This window comes from Taeniopygia guttata, chromosome 18 (assembly GCF_048771995.1).
Source record: "Taeniopygia guttata chromosome 18, bTaeGut7.mat, whole genome shotgun sequence".
In the NCBI taxonomy this organism is placed as follows: domain Eukaryota; kingdom Metazoa; phylum Chordata; class Aves; order Passeriformes; family Estrildidae; genus Taeniopygia; species Taeniopygia guttata.
In genome coordinates, this window is record NC_133043.1 from 8,984,229 (window position 1) to 9,004,448 (window position 20,220).

The window sequence follows — 20,220 nt, forward strand, 5'->3', positions numbered from 1 at the left end:
TTTCTGCAAGGGTGCCTGAAGCACTTTCTCGACCCAAATTGTACATGAAAATCAAAGAATTAACTCCTGTTAATTCTGTGCTGTTCTTAAAATTAAAAAGAACTGTAAGAACTGTGAAAAAATTGGCATTTCTCTGTGTTTAGAGGAGAATGGAACATTAAAAAATGTATTTAATGTATTGCACACTTAACTGTGATGCTGATCCACATGGGATTGTTTAAAACAAGAAAGTGAGGGTGATTCCCTCCCCACACCTTTGCAGCATCAACAACTGACTGTAGGGCAAACACCACCTGGCTTAAACCAACACTGCTGCAAGTGCCAAGTCAGCGGGTGGTGAACATTCCCAGGAAATCAACAACGCTTCCCTTGCTGCTGTTGTTCATTTTTATTTATTTTATTTTATTAGACAACTGCTTTCCATTATAAATAAATAAGGCATGAAGGTTCTCCATACTGGTGCAGAGCTGGTAGCCACAGCTGTGCGTGCAGCTCCTGATGCGTCTGGGGCTGTGGGGCACCTGGAAATGCAGAGTGTGGAAGAGAAGAGCAGTTGGTGGTTTTGAGGAGGAGACCTCTGGAGCAGGGGTGGTTTGCGCATCACACTCCTGCCAACTTACCTCTGTGGTACTCAGCTTAACAAAACAGGGTGTTTTTGGGGGGTTTTTCTGCATTAATTCCACGGGGAGTGAAAGAAAGGTTGCTCCATGTAGCATCAAAGCCCTGGATGTAGGGGATAATTCCATTTGAACAGTCTTCCCCTTCCAAAGCCACATTCGCATTTCTTTCTCTCAATGTTGCAAAGGTTCCAGCTGTTGACTCAAGATTTTAGGATGTAGGCTGGTGAAAAGAGAATCCAGATGTAGCTGAGGGTTGCTCCAGGCGGGTACAGAGTAGGTTGCTTACACTGAACTGCTGGGTTTTGTGGCTCAATGCTCAGGGTGTTGCCTAAGCTGTAATGAGGTGCTGATTCTCTGCCTAAAATGCATCTGACTGTACAAGGACATTATCTAACTCATGGAAGCTGGAAACTGGTGATTCCTGAGACTGCAGTGGCCTTTTGGCTGTGTGTTTGCATGTCTGTGGAAGCCAAAGTGAGGAGATTTCAGTGCTGGAAAGGGAACTGGAACATGAGAGGCGACTGTCTCAGCCAAGAAAGATTATTTTCAGCAGGAAGCTGAAATCTGTCCTTGTGGCTGGGGAGATATTTGGAGCAGGAGTGAGGGGTGATGTGTGATTCGTGCTACTGCCAGGGCCAGATTCCTGACCTGGGAGATGCTGCATCCCCTGGCTTGTGTGTGAGTCCCTGGGAGTCAGTTTTGAGCCCATGCAAGCTGTTTTTAAGGAATTTGCTATGATGGGACAATGACCTCTTGAAGAGCACAGCACAGAGAGCTGGTACCCAGACCGTGAGATGAAAATGTGATTCTGATATTGTAATAGCACTTCTTGTCTTGCTATGGGAATGCCCTGGGCACCAAGTTCCTACCAGGCATGGTGCTTCACCTGGGTTGAAATACCAGGGCAGACTTAAAGCAAGTAAATCCCATATGCCTGCAAGGTCTGGAGAGTGTGGACTGAAACACTGAGTGACGCTGATGGAGATGGAACAATCAGTCTTATGTTTCTCTTCAAGTTTTTCCAGTTGCAATGAGCTTGCATTGTAAAGAGCTGAAAAACCTGACTGATTAGAGAATGGCTTAAATAGCAAGACCATGCTGCCCTTTGGGGAAGGCAGAGATAGAAGTCTCTTGGGTTCAAGCGTAGGTTCTCAGCCATAAAACCTAACTGGAGGATTGGGCTGCTGTGCTGGGGCAGCCCTAAAGTTCTGATGGCTTTTTGTTTTACTTTGAGGCGCCGTACTCCAGCTGTGGCGGGGTGCTGGAGGACATCCAGGCTTTTGCTTGCAGATAATTGGGCTGTAGGACAAGCTGAAAAAGGGTGGAGGGGGAGACTGGTTTCTTTTCTTTCATGGTAGGGTTTACATTGCTGTTGTGATGTCTGGCAGCGGCAGTAACTCATGCAGAGATCCGTCATGTGGTTTCTGAAATCCTCTAACTACAATGTACAATTGTCCCAATGGGTTGTCCAGAGCCTAAGCTTAAAAAAAGTGAGTTGGGTCCCTGTGACATTCTCTCTCTTGCAGACCTCTCGAACCTTCAAACAGAGGGGCCACGTGGCATTTCCTGGGGCTCAAGAGAAGACGTGGCCGTTGCAATTGCACGTGGGAGCTGCGGAGAGCCAGGACTCATTTGCTGCTCTTGTTTTTCACCTTTGTGGCGTTGATGTCTGCTTTTGTTTTCTGGATGCGGGAGAAGATCTCCTTAAAAAGAGCCTTGTACTCAGGCTGGCTCTGCTCCAGTCGCTTGTCCACAGCCTCCACGTGTTTGCTGATGGTCTTTTCCATGGTTTTCCGCTCTTCCAGCTCATGCCCCTCTCCTCGGAAGTCCCTGAAGGAGCTGTCGCGGGAGATGGGCCGGGAGGTCTGGACTGCCGTGTGGCGCACGCTGTCCTTGTGCTGCCGGCACTTGCTGAGGAGCTCCTCGTACTTCTCCAGCAGGGCGTGGTACTGCTCGTCCACCTCGCGCAGGATGGACATGCCCCGCTTGCGCACGTTGTTGGCGTGCAGGGTGTAGTTGCCCTCGTGCCGGCTCACGGCGTCCTTGGTCACGATGGCGTTCAGGGCCGTGTCGCTGCAGCTTTTCCGCACCGGGTGGTTCGGGGAAGGGCTCATGGATGTCCCGTGGCTTTTCCCTCCCTCCTCCTCGGACAGGTCGATGTAATCTGCTTCTGGGGCATTGTTCAGCGGCTCAAGGAGGGCTTCGGACAGGTTGTCCTCTCTGCTGAGCAGGTACTTCTTGACTTGTTTCATCTGCTGCAGCTCCAGGAGCTCTGCCTCCAGCTCCTTGATGCGCAGTTTGCAGTTCTCCATCTCGCACACCCGCTGCTCCAGGTCCGAGTACTCCTGGATAACCGAGGTGTACTCGCGCTCCACCCTCTCCTTCCGCTGCTTCTCCTGGTTCACCTGGGATCTCAGCGAGTTCACCATGGCTTGGAGACGCTCGTTCTCCCTCTCCAGCGGCTTCTGGTTGAATTCTGTGGAAGAACTGTGGACCTGGAACGCATCCTCATACCTGAAAGAGGAGAAAGATGCTTGAGAGAGTCTGACCAAGCAGTGTGACCCATGAGGGATTTGTGTTTTATTGTTATGTAAGTAGTTCCACTGATGTCCAAAAAGGACACGAGCTCATGGAGTGAGATGTGCCTTCTCCACGTGCCAGGAGACTACAAGGTGTGTCTCTTCTGGACAGAGAGACAAATCTCTGTCCCACAGGACTTGCAGTTTTATTGGACAACAGCAATAAAAGACAGGAGGAAAATGAGATCCTAAAAGGTAAAATACACATGTGGTTAACAGACAAGCCACCAGCATTGCAGGTGAAGCAATCAATGTTCAAGTGCTACCAGTCTGAGCTGAAAGTAGGTGGTTTTGGGTTTGTCCTGCTAGAGTCCATCAGCTGCTCTGTGCACCATGGAGTTCACCAGCTACCCACTGCATATGGCAACAACCCCAGACCCACCCAGCCAAAACTCTGAAGCACATGTGCTGCTGCCTGTGCAGCCCTGTGTCTGGGAGGTGCTCTGGAGGGAGTGAGGAAGATTTACATGGCAAGGCAGACAGAGATGTTTGATAGAGGTGCCCCTTCATTGCCTGGGAAGTGATAAAAAGCACTTCTCCCTTCTCTTCAGGAATTTTGCTTTCCTCCTCAGTGAAGCACTCATGGCATCCTGTTTGTTTAGAACAGATGGGAAAAGTGCAAGCTCCATGGCTTCCCCTGGGAGGCATGGCTGTGGTGGGGGGTATTGAACATATTTCAGGGCACTGAAGGGCAGCCTGACCTTCAGAGCCAACTGTGGAGCTGCCAGGGGATCCAAGGTCCTGTGGTAGGGGGGAGAGTGGGATTGGGGGACTGGAGGAAAAAGAACCACACAGACATTAAGTGGATTTTGCTGGGGGTCACGTTATGGCCTGATTAACATTACTGCTGCAGTGAAAATGTCTTTGGTTCATATCCTCTGGCAGAGGATGCTTTCAGTAACAAAGTTTATTGATTGCTTATCTATTTAAAGAACTCTCTTTTGTGGACAAAGCTGAGCAAGAAATGTCCTCGTGAGGTCAGTGAATTAACACAGTGGCCGGGTTTTGAGGAGGATTAAGGCTGCTGAAGGTGTTTGTACAGAACTTGGCAGCACATGGTGTATCTGCATGTGTGACTGGTGTTCCTAGGGAGTGCTGGAGTCACGCAGCACAAAATGCACCATCTCAACTGGTTTCAGTGAGCCAGAGGTGCTGGTGCTGTGCTGGAAGGCAGCTGGAAAGGGAAAATGGGCTGTGCTGGTGTGGGAAGTGTCACTGTGCCGAGATCATGAGGGCTCTGCCTTGCCAACACCACCTTAGGCAGGTGGGTTGGTGAGAGGAACATCCTCCCCTCAGCTCCAGCTGGGGTTTCAGGCTCTGATGCCCAACCTCTGTGTCTGAGAGGTTTCTGTGCAGCCCCAGAGGGGCTCATCCACCGCCTCCCCTGTTTGTGGGGAGCAGTCTGGAGGGGCTGCCACAGCTAGGACTCCGTACCTGGGGCTGGAGCAGAGCTCTTTGAGGCAGGGGAAGGTGTGGATGGTTCGGCGCCGCTCCCTCTTCTCCCTCCGGATGCGCAGCTGCTCCAAGCTCCGCATTTCCTCCACCTGCTTCTGCAGCTCCTCCACCTGGTTCTGCAGCCCCTCGATGGTCTCTGTCAAGCTGCAGCGAGAGGAGGGAGCACAGGTGAGAAATCAGGTGCTACAGGTTCCTAAAAAGTGTTTTTTCTCTACAGAGAACTCCAGTCTAGGGAAGGTGCTTCCAGTTTCTAACATGTGCCCTGGGATCATGACAGCACTTATTTTTTGTTGGTGTTTCTCTGCGTGGTCACTCTTGAATGGGTTTAGTTATAAAAAAGGGACAGGGGGATTGATTTGAGTCCTTCTGCCCTCAAATCAGTTGGGTGAAAGAGTAATCTCTGGGACATAAGCACTCTCCTGAAACATCTCTGCACTTAAAACAAGCATCTATTCCTTTTGTTTATCTTGTAGAGAAACACAGAGACTGGGCAGAGGTTTTGTTTTGTTCTGTCTGCAGATAGTTTGTAAAACACTCTGCTCAGAAATTCCTTCTCCACACAGTTGTTTGTGATGCTGCATTACAAGGATGTGGCTTAGGATGTTGTTTCTAGGGATGACCTTGATCATGGGCTTGTTTTAGCAAAGAAATATTATTGATGAACCGATGTTTCCGCATGGACTAGCCAGGGTTTCATGAGTTGCTGGATCTGTGCATGGTGTTTCTTCAGGGCTGTGTGTCAGGGATTTCCCTGATAGGATTATGTGCCTTTTCTCCAAGGAAAAGCATCTGAGGAGAGGTTGCTGTGCCTCTCTTCAGGTGGCTTCAGACACTGCTTTATCCAGCCCTCATCCTAGGGATATCTGTGCTGTGGCTGCCCCCTGCTAACCAGCATTATTGCAACTCACTTGTGTTCTAAACACCTGCAAAAGTGGGCTGATACAAAAGAGAACGGCTCAAATAGCAATGACAGGCTGCACTTTGGGGCAGGGGAAAGGTGAGCTGAAGGCTCTTGGATCTTGAAGATCCAGGGGGGGCTGTACCACTGGATCTTCTGTTGGGAAGTCTTGCTTTCCATCACGAGCTTCTGGTTAGCCAGCTCCAGGTCCCGCGCTGTCAGGTCCAGCTGCTCGTAGACTTTGGCGTGCTGTTCGTTCATCTGCCGCAGCATCTCCAGTTGCTTGGTCAGGTACTGCAAGGAAAAGTGAAGCATGAGCACTCCACATCCAAAATACAGGTATTTTTCACAAGCAGAAATTCCTACAGCCTTTGCTTCCTCTGACAATGTGCTCTGTGGCTCTGCCTGGTTGAAGCCTCTTCCAGAGATAAAATATTCATCCCTCCGACCACTGTAAATATTTTTGTGTCTAAAATACAATTGAACTTCGTCTGCCCTCTGTGAAGGGCAGCACTCTATTCAGCTGGTTTTTATTCCCAGTACCAAAGAAAGTTGATATCCCTGGGACTGAAAGTTAACTGAAATTGCCCAGTTGGTTACTGGATCGTCTGACAGATCGATTGCAGAAGCTGTGTTTCCTTGGGAATTCAGGCTAAAACTCTGAGTCTGTGAAATATGAGGAGACCTGTGGTTTCTATGGATTTGCACACCCTTTTCTGTAAGTTTGCTATTGCAAAATCTTATCCTTGGAAGACTAGGAGAGGGGCATCTCCTCAGGTGCTCACTCTCAGCTGGGGCCAGATTCCAGATCCTGTGGTGGATGTGCTCCTGATGGGCTGCTGGAGAGGGAATAGCTAAATCCACCCACTAGTTCCCTCAAACATCAGCTGTCTGATCCCTGCAGCATCATGTGCTGCTCTTGTGAACTGGCAGACCTCCTCTGCCCTGTGTCCTTTTAAATCAGGGGATGCCCAGTCTTTTTAAACTCACAGAAGGTTTCCAGTGGATGAAAACCCTCCCAGGCACAGCAGGTTTAAGCCTCTAAGATCAGTTCTGTGAGCTCTCAGAAATACTTCCCTGATCCCACAGGATGCTTGAAATGGGGGTTTAGATTGCAGCTCTTGGAGAAAGAGCTATTTTATGCCTCTAACAAAGGGGGCTGTGTTATGGGGGTGCCAAGGAGCCAGCTGGGAACAAATGTGATTCTGAATCTCTGGGATCAAGGGAAAGCTGAAGCAGAGCAGAGAGAAGAGAGTGTGAAGGCTGATGGATGTGCAGGGGAAGGCCAAACGTGACCCAGATGCAGCCTGGTGTCAAAATCTGGTGTGCACATCTGGGAAGGGAGTGAGGGTATGAGAAAAGGGAAAATGCCAGTTAATAGGGGAACAAGACCTTCTCCAGGGCTGGGATGAGCTTTAATCCATCAACAGGCTTTAAAACTCAATCCGTCCTGCTTCAGGCACTTACAGAAGATACTTCAACCTCCATTCCCCAAATTACAGTTCTGCTGGCATCTGAGCTGCTGAAGTGGAGTGGTGGAAGTGCCCCTTTCCCACCTTCACCCTTGGGTGACAGCAGTGGCCAAGCAGCCCCTGTCCCCACCCCTGTCCCGACTGTGTCCCTACCTCAATCTCCTGCACTTGCTCCTCGTTGGTGGCATACATCTGCTGCAGGGAGTCCTCCAGCTCTTTGTTTCGCTCCAGCAGCGTCTTCCCCAGCTCTGCAGCCAAGTGTAAGTCTGAAAAGCAGAGGGACAAAGCTGCTGCAGTTCCAACAACTCCATGTTTGGGTGTGTTGGGATCTCCCCCCACCCCAAAAAATGAGCCCACACCAAGCACAGCAGCACATTTTTCATGGCATTGGTTTTACTGGCACGTTTTGACCTGGATGTATGTTCACAGAACATACAGGATTTGGCCTCTGGTCTTGCTGGGCTGCAGAAGCAAGGGAATGCTGAGCTCAGGACTCTGCAGCTCCTCCATGCAATGACAATTTAGTGCTTTGCTGGCTGCAAAACCCTCCTGCACTCCCTGCACCCTGTAAACCAGGATCACCCCAGGATCTGGGCTCTGGCAGGTGCTCAGCACCTCCATCCCCTATCTCTGAGAAGGACTCAGCACCCGTCAGAATGGAGCAAAGGGTTGGTAAAGCCCTGCAGGGCCTTGGGGATGCTCTCTAAATTACATTATTATCTCTAACGAAGGGAGTGCCTTGCCTTCCCTGTCAGCCTCCATCCATCACCCAGTAATAGAGTGACAGGAGTAATAAAACCCTGTGTGGCCCGAGGGGGCTGGAGGCACCTCCCAGATGTACTGCCCTGGGAGCACTGCAGTGGCTAAATCCAAGGCTCTTTCCTTGGGGCAGCTCCAGGGAAAGGAGAAACTATTTTGTGTTCACTCTCTGCCACCTCTAAACGCCCTTAGGAAGCTACTGAAATAGTTGGACTTAAGGAGAAATGCAGGGAAAAGTAGATGTTGATAGTGTGGTCAGTTTTGCTAGTTTTGCTGCTGGGAAAAGAAAAAGCCTCCAGGCCCTGGGAATCCTGTGTTGGCCAAAGCTTGAGCACACAGATGATGCTGTTTGTGAGGCTGGGACAGCACAGTTGGCTCTGAGAACAGCCCTTTGTTTTCACAGGAATTGGTTGTCTTCTTAAAACTTGACTATGAGCAGGTGGGTTTCATTTTTCTTGGTGCTTCTAGAGGTAGCAGCTCTTAGAATGGTAGAGTGAAAAACAGAGAGAAAATCTGACCCTAATCCTTCCAAAAGGAAAGGAAATGGGTCCTGGTGTGTGTTATTGCTCTTTCTTTCTTTGGTGTGGTTATCAGCAGTAGGTAATTGAGGAGTGATAATCCTGCAGGGTGTGAGGGGACCTGGGTCTCCTGCCCTGGCGTTTTCTTAGGCTGTTGTAATGCTCCCCTCTAGTCTGTATCTAATGATATGTTCTGAAAAGGCTTTGCCAGGACTGAGAGTAGCTATCATTTCCTTCAGTGCTTCATTTGGCCATGCAGTTGATTGGGAAAGAGGGACATTTGGTCACTAAGACAAGAAGAAGAAGAACCTGGAGTCTTGGGATATATCTGAGCCTGGAAAAGCCCTGACCTCTCACACATCACAAAATGAGGCTCACACTGCCAGGGGGTGAGTTACAGTGCTGTCAGTGCCTGGGATGGGGCTTTCCTGATGGATGATGCTGTGCTGTGAGATGTGCTGACATGTTACTAGTTCGTGTGTTGCCTGTGTTTCCTTCTGCTGGCTCCCCAGATGTGGTGCTGCCAACAGCTGCTCAGTATGTCCTCGAATCTCCCCTTTCCATGGGAATGTGCTCTCCAGCTGTGCCCTGCATTGCAGGGTGTTATTATTAAAAGGGCTGTGACCTTTTTAATTATAATCCTCTTCATTGCACAGTGACCCAGTCTGAGGCCTGCAGTCGCAGCTCTCCCTGCAATCAAGTTATTGGCACGTTTCCCCACGGACAGACCTCCTCCACCTATTTGGTTTTTTCCAAGCACCAAATTTCCTTAGTTTATAAAGTGCCCTTGGGAGACCCGAGTGTTTGCTACACCAGCTGGGGCTGGGGGAACAGCCAGATGCCAGCAGAGATGAAGGATAATTTGTGCCTTTAAGCTGCTTGGGGCTGTGTTTAATGTCAGCACCACCTTGCCAGAGTCAGTGTTGTTCCTGGAGAGTGGCACCTTGGAAATCACATCCCTGGCAGCAAGCAGGGCCCCAATGTGGAGGTGTGGAATGAGAGGGCTCCGTGCTGTGCTCCAGGTAATGAGTCAAGTGTGTCCCTGTCCCTGTGGATTACACCAGTGCTCTCCCACCATATGGCATCCAATTTAATCAGCTGGGGTTGAGTTAAGTGGATTAGGCAGTGCAAGATCCTGCATTATAATTTAAAGGGCTCTGTCAGCAATAATTTAATGGGGGAAATGGGCAGCGTTTGGGGATCAGTGGGAAAGAGGAAAGGATGGGGCTTGTCTCTGAGGAGGAAATTGAGTCTTTCCATTTTGAGCATAAGGGCCTGGGAGACTCCAGGCTTGAAGGACATGGGGGAATTGGTTCTTTCAGTGTCTTTTAACTGCCTCAGCCATTGCCACACACGCTCCCTCATTCTCTGCCTGCCAGCCAAAGCATCCTTGGTAATCCTGTCTCATTCAGCCCCTTGTGCCTGAGTCCTCTTCCCCACCTGTTGGCCCCCCCCAGCTTATGGGGCTGGAGGGAGGGGGGGGATGCTGTGGAAGTGCTTTAGTGTCGTCTTTAGACCAGATCCCTCTTGATCTTTGCAGTAATTGTGGTTCTGCATGGGCTGAGGGAGCACACAGCTCCTCTCCACAGAGACCTTGGAAACCTGAGGCTGAATGTTAAATTTCACCAAGTTGTTTGAGGGAGAAAAAGAACTATTTAGGAATTCAGGAATCCCTTCTATACAGTACTATGGTTTTCCCACAATTTTTTGTATTCCTCATTGCTTCTCCACTCTCCAATGAGCCAGCCAGTGCAGAAGGACTTGCCCTAATTTAGCAGATATGCAGATGCCTCCCTTCCCCCTCCCCTCTGGATGCAGGAGGAGAAATAAAGTGCTGTGTGTCTGCTCAGTGTGCCCCATCCCTCCACATCCTGCCTGTGCTGAAGGCACCACTGTGAAATGGCCAATGTTCAGCTGCAAAAATGGGGTCTTAATGCTGCCAAATCCTATCAGGAGAGAACTATGGATGCAAAGTGTCCCGGGCAGCACCAGCCTGGCTCCTGTACTGCAAGCACTGACGTGACCCTTCTAATTAACACCAGCCAGCGAGACGTGCTGTGTCCCCAAACAAAGGGCTGTGTCTGTGGAGCAGGGGAGGGAGGGTTGGAGGCTGCATTTCTCTGAAAGCTTCCATGGGAAAGGCCTCTCAGCAAGGACGGTGGGGATGGGAAGAGAGACCATATGGTGGGAAGGGAGCAGGAGCTGAATCCAAGCAGAGGAGCGGGGCTGGGCAGAACATCAAGGAGGCACCATCCTGGAGCTGCAGAGATCAGCAGTAGCAGCCCAGCAATAATTCTGCTACCTCTGTGCCACTGAGGAAACTTGGAAAAAACCCATCCTGATCCAAAAGCTGTAACAGGTTGCCTTTGATGGAAAGAGGCTGAGGGACAAACTGCAGGCTATTCTCTCATGGCAGCATCCTGTGGCAGTGCTGGCACAGGTGGATGTTCCCTGCATGGGGCTGTGGCAGAGCTGGATGCTTCCCCAGCCTTGCAGTGGAGCTCAAAGAGGGTTTGGAGCTGTTTCTGCCTTCCCAGTGCTGGCCTGCATCTGTCTGAGCAGAGCACTCTACCCCAGCCCTCTGGAGGAGTTTCTTCCCTTCAGCATCTCCTGGTTGTGACTTTGGGAGAGCATAAGCCTGGTGCCAGGCAGATTTTGGCTGCTCTTGGCTCAATGATGATCTGGTAGCTGTTCTGATACTCTTCATAAATGCAGCTTTCTGGAGGAAGGCACCATCTGGTGCAGCTGCTTTGGCCTTCCCCCTGTGATCTCTCTTGCAGTGAAGGATTCTCATGTTTAGGCTGTCAGAGAACACACTGGGGCTGCTGCACTTGGTTCCTCACCTTTAATAAACCAGCCCTGTCCCTGCCCTGCAAAGCCAGCAGCTTACAGGGGGGCACAGAAGTCCTTTGCTGTGTGGCATAGATGAGCAAGTGTTTATGGATTTGCAGGTCCTTTTCAGCTGAGCATGTATAAAGGAATTACTTGTGGCCCTTCCTAAATGTGGGGCTGTGGAAAGGGCTGCTCCTGTCCGGTGCTGCACGTGGTGAATGCATCTGCTGAAGATCAGGGAGGAGGGTGGGGAGGTCTCTGGAGGAAGCTCAGGGTGCTTGTGAGTTGATGGATGGGGTACATTGAGAGTTAAGAACTGATGTTAAATGCTGTTGACGTTTAATTTAATAGCATTTGCTCTCTGCTCCATTACACATGGATACTTAAAGTCAAGGGTGGGTGCAATTATTCCTTTCAAAGTCTAAATGAATGATGCTATGCTGGTTTACCCTGGGATAGGGTATACTTACTGCTAATTTATTTTCCTTCATAGTTGCAAGGCATTGTGCTGTCTGGGTATATTACAATGAAGATCAGCTTTTGTGTATCACTTACTGCTGCTCCATGGGAGGTGATGGAAGCAATCTCTGTACTTGGCCTGTATAAGGCATTGCAATGGAACTTGCTGGGGTGCAGGGAAGCAAATGCCATCTGGCAGCATCTCAAACACAACCTGAAAAAGCCTTTCCAACATGCCTGTTGTACAAAGACAGTGTTTCCCAAGGCCAGCCAGAGCTTCCAGAGAGTCACCAGTGTTACTGCTGAGACGTGGATTCCCCATCGCTTTTACACCGATGTAACTCAGACATTGCTGCTCAGTTCAGCTTTGCATTGGTGTTCTGTGTGTTTTTGGGGAGGATCCTCTATTTTGGTCTAGTGGCGTGTTCCACAAAGGCAGGCTTGCTTTGTAACATAGCCCCAGTGAAGCAGGTGGGGAAAAGCCTCTGTTGGTGCTGGGTGAGAGCCATCAGGGTGCCTAAGCCCCTGGCAGCACAGCCTCCTCCTCCTCTTCCTTCTCCTTTCGAGCTGTGGCTCTTCCTTGGCTGAGCACATGTTGGTCACACTGGCATTTTTGTTACCCTAATGAGATTTGCTGGATTTCCTGCTTGGTTTCTTGGGGTTTTTTTTCCCCTTTTCTTTCTCTTGTGTAATCTATTATGTGCTCCTGTACTGCCTTTGGCTGTGCAAGTGTCCCTGGTGGGGGGAGCTCAGGTGATGGCAGAGGGGTGTTTGGCAGGGGGTCAAGGCAAGCCCAGTGCACTGAGAACAGCTCCTTCCATGGTATCTTGAGCCCCCTCGGGCAAAAGTGGCATCACCAAGGAGTGGAAATCCCTGACAAGGGGCTCAGGGACACACTGTCTGTACTGTGCTGTGCTGTCTTCAGCCCTTTCAGCCCCTATTGCTCCATTCTTTGCCTTCTATATTTTTCAATTCTATTTGATATTTCCCCTATCAGCTCTTCATTATTCTTCTCAGATCCTCACCAGACTTTTTAGATTTAATTGATGCCTTTTCTTTCTTCCCTCTTATCATCCTGCACTCCAAATTCTCCTCTGTATATTAATACTTGAGACCCAGGATGGTCACCTCTGCTTATGAGCTGTTTCTCTACAAACACACACAGAGCAGTCCCATCCCTGTGCCCACAGCAATTGTTGTGCCTTTTGCCAAGTTGTTAGAGCATGAGAACACAGAGGATGTTATTAGACCATGGCTGAGGCTCCATCTGCATCTTTTCCTGCTGTTCTCTTATCTAAATGGCCTCAGTGCCTGTGTTTGACTTACAGGCTTGAAAGAGCTTGGTGCCTGGTGGTTCTGAGGCTCTGAGAGTGCACCTGGATCAGAATGTCCTAAATAAATATGTACAAGTGGGGCTATTGAAGAGAAGGAGGAGGGAGAAAGGGAGCCAGAGCTTTCCTGTGTGCACTCCTCCCCCGGGCAGCAAATCTCCAACTAATTAATTATGTTGGGTTGCAGAAAACCGTGAATAAAGGCTTCTACTCTTTTAAAGCTAAAGACACAGGCATGTGGATGGATGCCATGTGGCAGAACTCCTCTATCCTGTGTGTTTTGGGGACAGGAGGTTGTAAGTGACCCAGGATGAGCAAGGAGGAAGAGCACCAGTGCTGTGCATGTGCAGAGCCCCGAGCAAAGGCGCCCTGTGAAGGACAGGTCACTGTGCTCACGTGGCAGGGGATGGTGCCCACGGTGCTGGGCTGCCACAACCATGTCAGTTCTCCTGTCCTGCTCCTGCTCACACAACATATTCCCCTGCTCTGAGCTGTTCCCAGCCAACTCGGATGCCCTTGCTCCCTATTGCTACAGGGAGGCAGGTGGAACCACTGATTCTGAGTGATTTGGACACTCAGGGCACTCGGGGAGCAACAATTCCAGCACAACTGTCACATTGCAGCCGTAGCAGCCCCCAAGACCCCTGCCAGCCCTGGCACTGCTGGTTACTTCTGTCTGGTACCTCCTGTGTCCAGAGGCATGCCAATACCAGTACAGAGACCTTTCTTCCATGTGTTACAGCTAAATGCAGAAACAGCCTGACCCTCTGCAGCAACGCCAAAAACCTGCCCACCTCTTCTCCTGTGTAATATCCAGGTCTATGCTTCTTGGCCTCTTCCAAATATGCAGCTGTAGCCTTCCAGTCTGAGTTTGCAGGGAAAGGGAGTGATACTTGATGTGCTCTCAAAATGATGTTATGTCCACCACTAGTCCTGAGCAGGATGCAGAGCAATACTTCTTTTGGGGGGCCAACACCAAAACCAGTGTCCCTGACACAGTTCTGCTTCAAAGACTGATGCTCCTGGGGTGTGCTGTGCTGCTCCTCGCTCTGCCTCCTCTGCTTGGCCACCACCTCCCAGGTCAGGTGCCTTCCCAGGACTCAACACTTCCTTGTGGACCAAGAAAACTTGGAGGGTGGCATGATCACATCCTTGCTCCAACTGCTGGTGCTACAGCTGCATATTTGAAAGAGGCCAAGAAGCATAGACCTGGATATTACACACTGGAAGGTCTGAATTTTTTAGAGAGGAGGCAAAATTAACTGAGCAGGGCTAGGGCAGTTGCACAGACTACAGAGACTTCCCAGAAAGCTGCAGAGGAACGGTCTGTTTTAACCATTAAAGCTGTCACTTTTTGGAGAGAGGATTTATAACTGTTTGTTAAATACACATGGAAAAAAACAAAAACCAAGCTGTAACATAAAATCCCTTTGAAATTCCCAGCTGTGCAAGAAGCAGCAGTTGTGTAACAAACATCTGGTCTCCTTCCTTTGGGGTGTTTTGTATTGGAGATATTTTCCTAAATTCTTGGCCCACATATCATATAGTATTTTTGGGCAGATTAAATAGAAGCTTTGGAAACCCTGAAGTTGTGCTTAATGTGAGCACACAGATCTGTTGGAGTGAGATGAGGTGGGAATTTATCACTGTGCTGCTCTGGGAAAGCCTTTTGGGAGAGGAGAGAGTGTGTGAGTGCGGGAGTGAGCAAGCAATGCGTTATCCTGAGTGCTGGCACTGCTTTTAGCAGGATGGGACCCTGGTGCTGTCACTGCTCTGAGTAGTTCCTGCCTGTCACACTGAGTCAGGGCATCCACCCTGTCACCAGCTAGCACTGGCTGGTACAGGAGCAAAGAGAGAGGACTGGAAAATGCTGGGGTGGGGGACAGGCTCCACATGCAGGGTGTTAGTGGGAGGTGCCTTGGCTCCCAGTCCCTCAGGCTCAGAGCCACTGGGGGAAAACATCCTTCAGGATCCAGACCACAAATCCTTAATCCTTTGTGCATGGCCTTGCCCAGGAGAATTGCACTGTTAGCTAATTGTTTCAGGATGGGATATATGGAAAACTTTGATTTTTTGTTTGGATTTTTTTAGTTGTTGTTTTGTTTTTGTGGAGGTTTTTAAAGTTTTTTTGTTTGTTTTGTTTTGTTTTGTTTTGTTTTGTTTTGTTTTGTTTTGTTTCCCTTTTCCCTTTCCAGCAGTTTCTCTAATTCTGCTCCCTCCCACAGCTGGAACTATGTGCCTAGGCTCAGCAGATGTGGAGAGGAGCTTCTAGTCTCTCACTGAAAGTTGCTGTGTGGGGCTTTCTTGGGCCCCTTTTTGGCTTTTTTGTGCCCTTTTTTCTTGCTGCCTTCATGTAACAGGGGAATTTTCACTCTAGGAAAATACATCTATATATATTCTTCCTGCGCCCCCCATAGTTGGAATCTCTCATCACTTCTTTAAACTAACCTGTCATCTTATTTCCTTGTCTCCTGTGACTTTTCTAGTCCCTCTTGTCATTCCTAAGCAGCTCAGCAATTAGTCACTGCAAACTTTCCGCTTCCATAAGCTACCTGCTGTACTGTACTGCTAAATAAATAAGTGGCTCAGCTACTGCAGGCAAAGCTGTGTCCTTGTGGCTTGCCTCTGGGGAGGGAGGGAGGGAGGGCAGGTAACTGCTGTGCTCCTGGACGACAGGCAAGGTGTGTGCCTTGTCCCTGGACTGCTGGGATAACTGGGATACTGCCTCATGAGATATGAGTTTCAGCAGCTCCCCTGCACAGTGAGTGCTTTGGGCAAGCTGATAGTGGATTGCAGTGCTCTGGACTGGGTGGTGCAGTGGTGGACTGGTGTTAGTGGGTGCTAGCATGGATCCCCTGGGCTTATCCCAGTGCCAGGATCTGGTCACTGGAGCACTGGTGACCCTGTGTCTTTACATGGATGAGTTGAGAGTGGTGCAAGCTCAGCAGCTTGTGTCATTTTCCTTCTTAGTACTCAAGCAATCAGCTGCTTGGCAAGAGGAGGAGGAATTAAAAAAGATCCTTAAATCTGGAGACCTTTAGAGGTTACAGGTGTAATGTCCTAAGCCTGCATTGCAGATGGTTTGGCCCAAACGTTTCTGTGGCTGCCCTGGAGGACAATTGCTCTCTCAGTAGCAATGAGGTGATGTGCTGGTTCTTGCACTCCCTCTGGTCCTGCTGCTTATCTCAGAGCAGGGAGAGGCTGTTTACTGACAGGGGAGGAATCATCCCACACTTATAGGATCCTAGCATATGCTGAGTTAGAAGGGACCCATCAAGATCAGCAAATCCAACTCGTGGCCCCATGCAGGACACCCAAGAACCCCCATGTGCCTTAATCTATGGTGAGGTCCATAAGAAGGGTGGCTTTGAGAGGCTTCCTCTGGGGTTTCACTCTGCTCTGAGACCTGAATGCTGCCAGGGGGATAGGGAGGCTGGGAAAATCAGGGAATGCAGCGGCATGACTGCAAGGAGGATTTGTCTTGTGAGATTGCTGCGGATGAGATGAAGGCTGGAAGTGGCTGGCAGAGCTGCTGAGTCTGTTTGGATCCAGATGCAACTGAGTTGGCACACAGCCCTCCCAAACACAAACGCTCCTGATGAACAGGAAAGGTGCCCCCACTTATCCACAGCTCTCTAATTTTAGCTCATTCATTCTCTTGGGGTCTGGCTGCACATAGGCCCTGTGCAGGATGTGATGCAACTGTAGCCACGTCATCAATTCACAATGGCTGGAGAAAGGTTCACCAGAATTTTATCCTGGTTTTAACCCTTAAAGGCACAGACTCCCTGGCCCACAGAAGATGGCTGGACCAAAGCAGCACTGATATCTCTTCATGCTTACAAAGCAATAAGCTAAGTCATGGTATGAGGGAATTGCAACTCAATTTTTACCACTTTTCTCAAATCAGAAAGCCTTCCCAGAGGAAACATCATTGCAAAGGATACCTCGCAGGACACCACTGCTGTTACCATGTCATTGCTGAGGGTCCTGGCTGGGATTTGAGTCTCTGCTTCTGTGCTAAGGCATCTTGGTACAATGCCTAGAGCCACAGAGTGTTACAGTGTGCAGGGAACAGGTAAAGGCATCTGAAAGGCACTAGCTTAATCTGAATAAGGCTGGAAAGGCCTCAAGGCTGGGGACCAGATCTTGCTGCTTCCAAAGCATGTGGTAGATGCACCCTGTTGCTGTGGACACTTCAGGGGAAAGAAACAGTGATTGGGATTTATTATTTTGAAAAAAAATAGTTACTTTGGCAAAGTGAAGCTCATGGAGGGTGATGAAGAAAGTAACAGGTACTTGGTGTGGAGCTGAAGGCATGATTTCCACTCTGGTGCTAAAATGGTTAATTAACATAATCATCACAGAGCTCCTGGTTAAGCCATCTGTTGCTTAGCAAACAGTTTTGGATGTAAATGTAATAAATATTTGATGATGCTGTGAAATGATGATAAAGGCCCAGCAACCAACTGGTTCATGGAAGAACCTTCTCTGCTGTCCTAGCTTGGATTGTTTCTTGTTTCTCCCACCCTTGCTCCTAAGGAATGGTCTTTAAGCCTCTGCTTTTGTCCTCTGTCCTCTTGGTACTGCTGCCAGGCGTGGGTTTCTGTGCGACCCTGGGCTCTTGGCATGCCAATCCTCTTAGTAATGCCTCTAATGGTGCCACGCCGTGTGGGAACCCAGGACCCCGAAAACGCTGCACGTCTTGTGCTGCACTTCCACCCCCATTCCCAAACCAGCAGCTCCATGGCTGTGCCACCACCAAAGCCCTCTGGGTGTCATGCAAAGGCACAGTGTATGTGGACAAAGTCTAGCACTGTCCTTTGTGATGCTTTGTGCATCATGCAAATTAATTACGGTTGTAATTACCCTGTAGAACCTTTCCATTTGGCTGATTCCAGTTAAAGCCTTCCTGCATCTCTCCTTGAGTTTGTGCAAGCCTGTGCAGATCCTATTCATATACAGGAGGCTGCAAACACAGCTGGGCTTTGTTTTGGGAGTGTTTTCCTCCAGTTCTGTATGTGCTCAAAAGTGGAGCCTGTACCCAGCCTCAGTCCATCATCTGGAGACAGTCATCCTGTTTTTAGGCTGCTGGGATAGAGCTGGGAACCTGGCCCGCAGTGGGAAGGTGCTCTTATTGTTGTGAGCCAGTTGTACAATGCCAGTGCTGACTCATGAACCTGACACCAGGGATAACATTAGGCTAAAAATCAATTGGTCCCACGTTGTTCAATACTCTCTGTATTCATCCCTAGTTCTGCTGTCCCTCAGTCTACATCCCACCCCTGGACCAGTGCCCAGGCCCCTTGTGAGCCACGGGAAGACGTCACCCAGAAATGTGAATTTCTGAACATTCAAAGGCTGCACTGTTTATCCAGCTGATAGCTTCATCTCCATGCTCTTGGCTTTGTTTGAGTGTTGTGTTTCAAAGAACAGGGCCCAGTATCCCACTGCTTCCTGTTAATTGAGAAACTGGGGCTAAAGCCCAGCTGTGACAACCCCTGGGGGACTGACTGGTTATCATTCCTTGCTGGGCCCCTGTCCTGCAGCTGAAGTTGTATAAACTTCAAATCATGACATAATGTACTGGAGCGATGGTGGGCTGAGGCACTGCAGCTGGACTGCACATCCCTGCTGACAGTCAGCTGGGAAAAACAAATATAAAACTGTACCTATAGCACAAAGTGCCAGAGGGGAACTGTGTTCAGGTAGGAATCATTTTTTGCTATGCATTGCCAAATCAGTCCCGTTCATTCCTGGGCCACTGGCTGAAATGGGACTTCTTCCAGTTATTTACTTACTGCGTGTTGACTCAAAATATTAAGATAAGAAAAATAAAATAAAAAAAAGCCCCAAATACTCAGAGACACCAACCGTCCAGTTTTAGGATAAACATTCCATTGAACTAGGCACAGTTACTTCAAAGCAAACTACAAAAGTGAATGTTTCTCTTCTAACACGGCTTCTTTTGCTGTTTGAAACTTGGCCTTGATTTTTTTTTTCTTCTCCTCCCATATTTTTCCTGATATTATGGCTGATTGGAAGAATCTTCAGAAATAATTAGGTGACTAAGAAGCTGAAGATCCCTTTGGATTTGGGCTTGGACAGCAAAAGCTTTTGAGACAGAATTTCAGCATCCTTAGCAATACATTATTTCCCATATATTAATTTCTAACTAACATGCCTGGTAATTCTACCTTGGATGATTCTGAAATAAAAGCAGCATCCTAACTACTGCTGTTTGATTGTGCCTGCAGCAAGTTTTTTGGGGAACCAGCTTCCTTGAAGATGTAACACAAAAAATTATTTACTGCCCTAGGACAGCTCTGGGCTCCCTGCCTCTATCCATCAGCTTTAAACTTTCCTCAGCCAGGACAGTGGCTTGGAGCAGCGCTGCTGGATGAGGCGCTGGCTTTGCCAAGCAAATAGCGGTCCAGAGAGAAGGTATCCCACCCTCCCGTCCCCGGGCTTTGCCCGTTTTCTTGCCTGCGCATCCTCTGGCCCACCATCCCTGGCAGCTTGCGGCGTGCCCCCATCCTTACCCTGCTCCAGGTCCTGCTGGTCGTACCAGGGCTCCTCTTCCTCGCTCTGAAACTCCTCCATCCTGTCGGCGCTCAGCATTTAGCACCAGCGGCCCGGGGAGACGCGCAGCATCCGCCGAAGGGGGCCTGGAGCCTCCGAACCGCGGAGCGGGATGGATGCGGAGATGGATGCGGGGATGGATGCGGGGATGGATGCGGGGATGGGTGCGGGCGGGGATGCGGCCTCGGTGCCCCGGCCGGGCCGGGAAGGAGGAGGTGGCACGACGTGGCAGCCGGTGCCTGGCCTCTGCCCCGGCTCTGCGTGCCCGGGGGGGCGGCTTCCTCCTGCCTCCAGGGCCGGGGGGGCTCCGGAGGAGGGAATGCAGCGGGGACGTGGCGGCCGGGGCGGGGGGACACGGCTTGCACAGGGCTGGGGGATGCACAAAGGAAGGAAGAGGGCCCGGCGCAGCCAGGCAGATCCTCGCTCCGCAGCTCGGTGGGGACCTCTAGCATGGAAATGCCGCAAAGAAAACCGGCGAGAGGGAAGGGGGAGGCGAGGCGAGACCGGCCTCCTTCGCCTCCTTCTTCTCCGCCTCCTCCTCTCCGCCCAGCCCTGCCGCGGTGGGGCTCACCGGGCTGCGAGGCTCGGGAGCTGTCCCGCAGTGTCCCTGCTCTGTCCTTCCCGCATGGAAACTCTGCCAGGAGCAGGGCTTGCGGCTGGAATGCCGTGTCCCCTCCTTGCCATGGGCTTCACGGTTGTGGGAATCCAGGGCTTC

The 20,220-nt window shown here is 50.0% G+C and overlaps 1 protein-coding gene across 1 annotated transcript; it reads right to left on the reverse strand.

Moving 5' to 3' along the window:
* Positions 1 to 373: 373 nt before the first annotated feature.
* On the reverse strand, positions 374 to 19,966 carry CDR2L (cerebellar degeneration related protein 2 like). Its single transcript, XM_002190737.7, has 5 exons — positions 19,466 to 19,966; positions 7,178 to 7,290; positions 5,698 to 5,846; positions 4,634 to 4,798; positions 374 to 3,134 (listed from the first exon to the last, which is right to left on the reverse strand). Exons 1-5 carry the CDS (start codon positions 19,542 to 19,544, stop codon positions 2,249 to 2,251), a joined length of 1,392 nt encoding a protein of 463 aa, XP_002190773.6. The 5' UTR covers positions 19,545 to 19,966; the 3' UTR covers positions 374 to 2,248.
* Positions 19,967 to 20,220: the final 254 nt, after the last annotated feature.

Coding starts and splice junctions, on each gene's coding strand:
- CDR2L (XM_002190737.7), bottom strand. CDS start 19,544: ATGCTGAGCGCCGACAGGATGGAGGAGTTTCAGAGCGAGGAAGAGGAG. Junction 7,291..19,465: donor CCAGCAGGACCTGGAGCAGG/GTAAGGATGGGG, acceptor TCTGCTTTTCAG/ACTTACACTTGGCTGCAGAG. Junction 3,135..4,633: donor GAGCTCTGCTCCAGCCCCAG/GTACGGAGTCCT, acceptor CTCCTCTTTCAG/GTATGAGGATGCGTTCCAGG.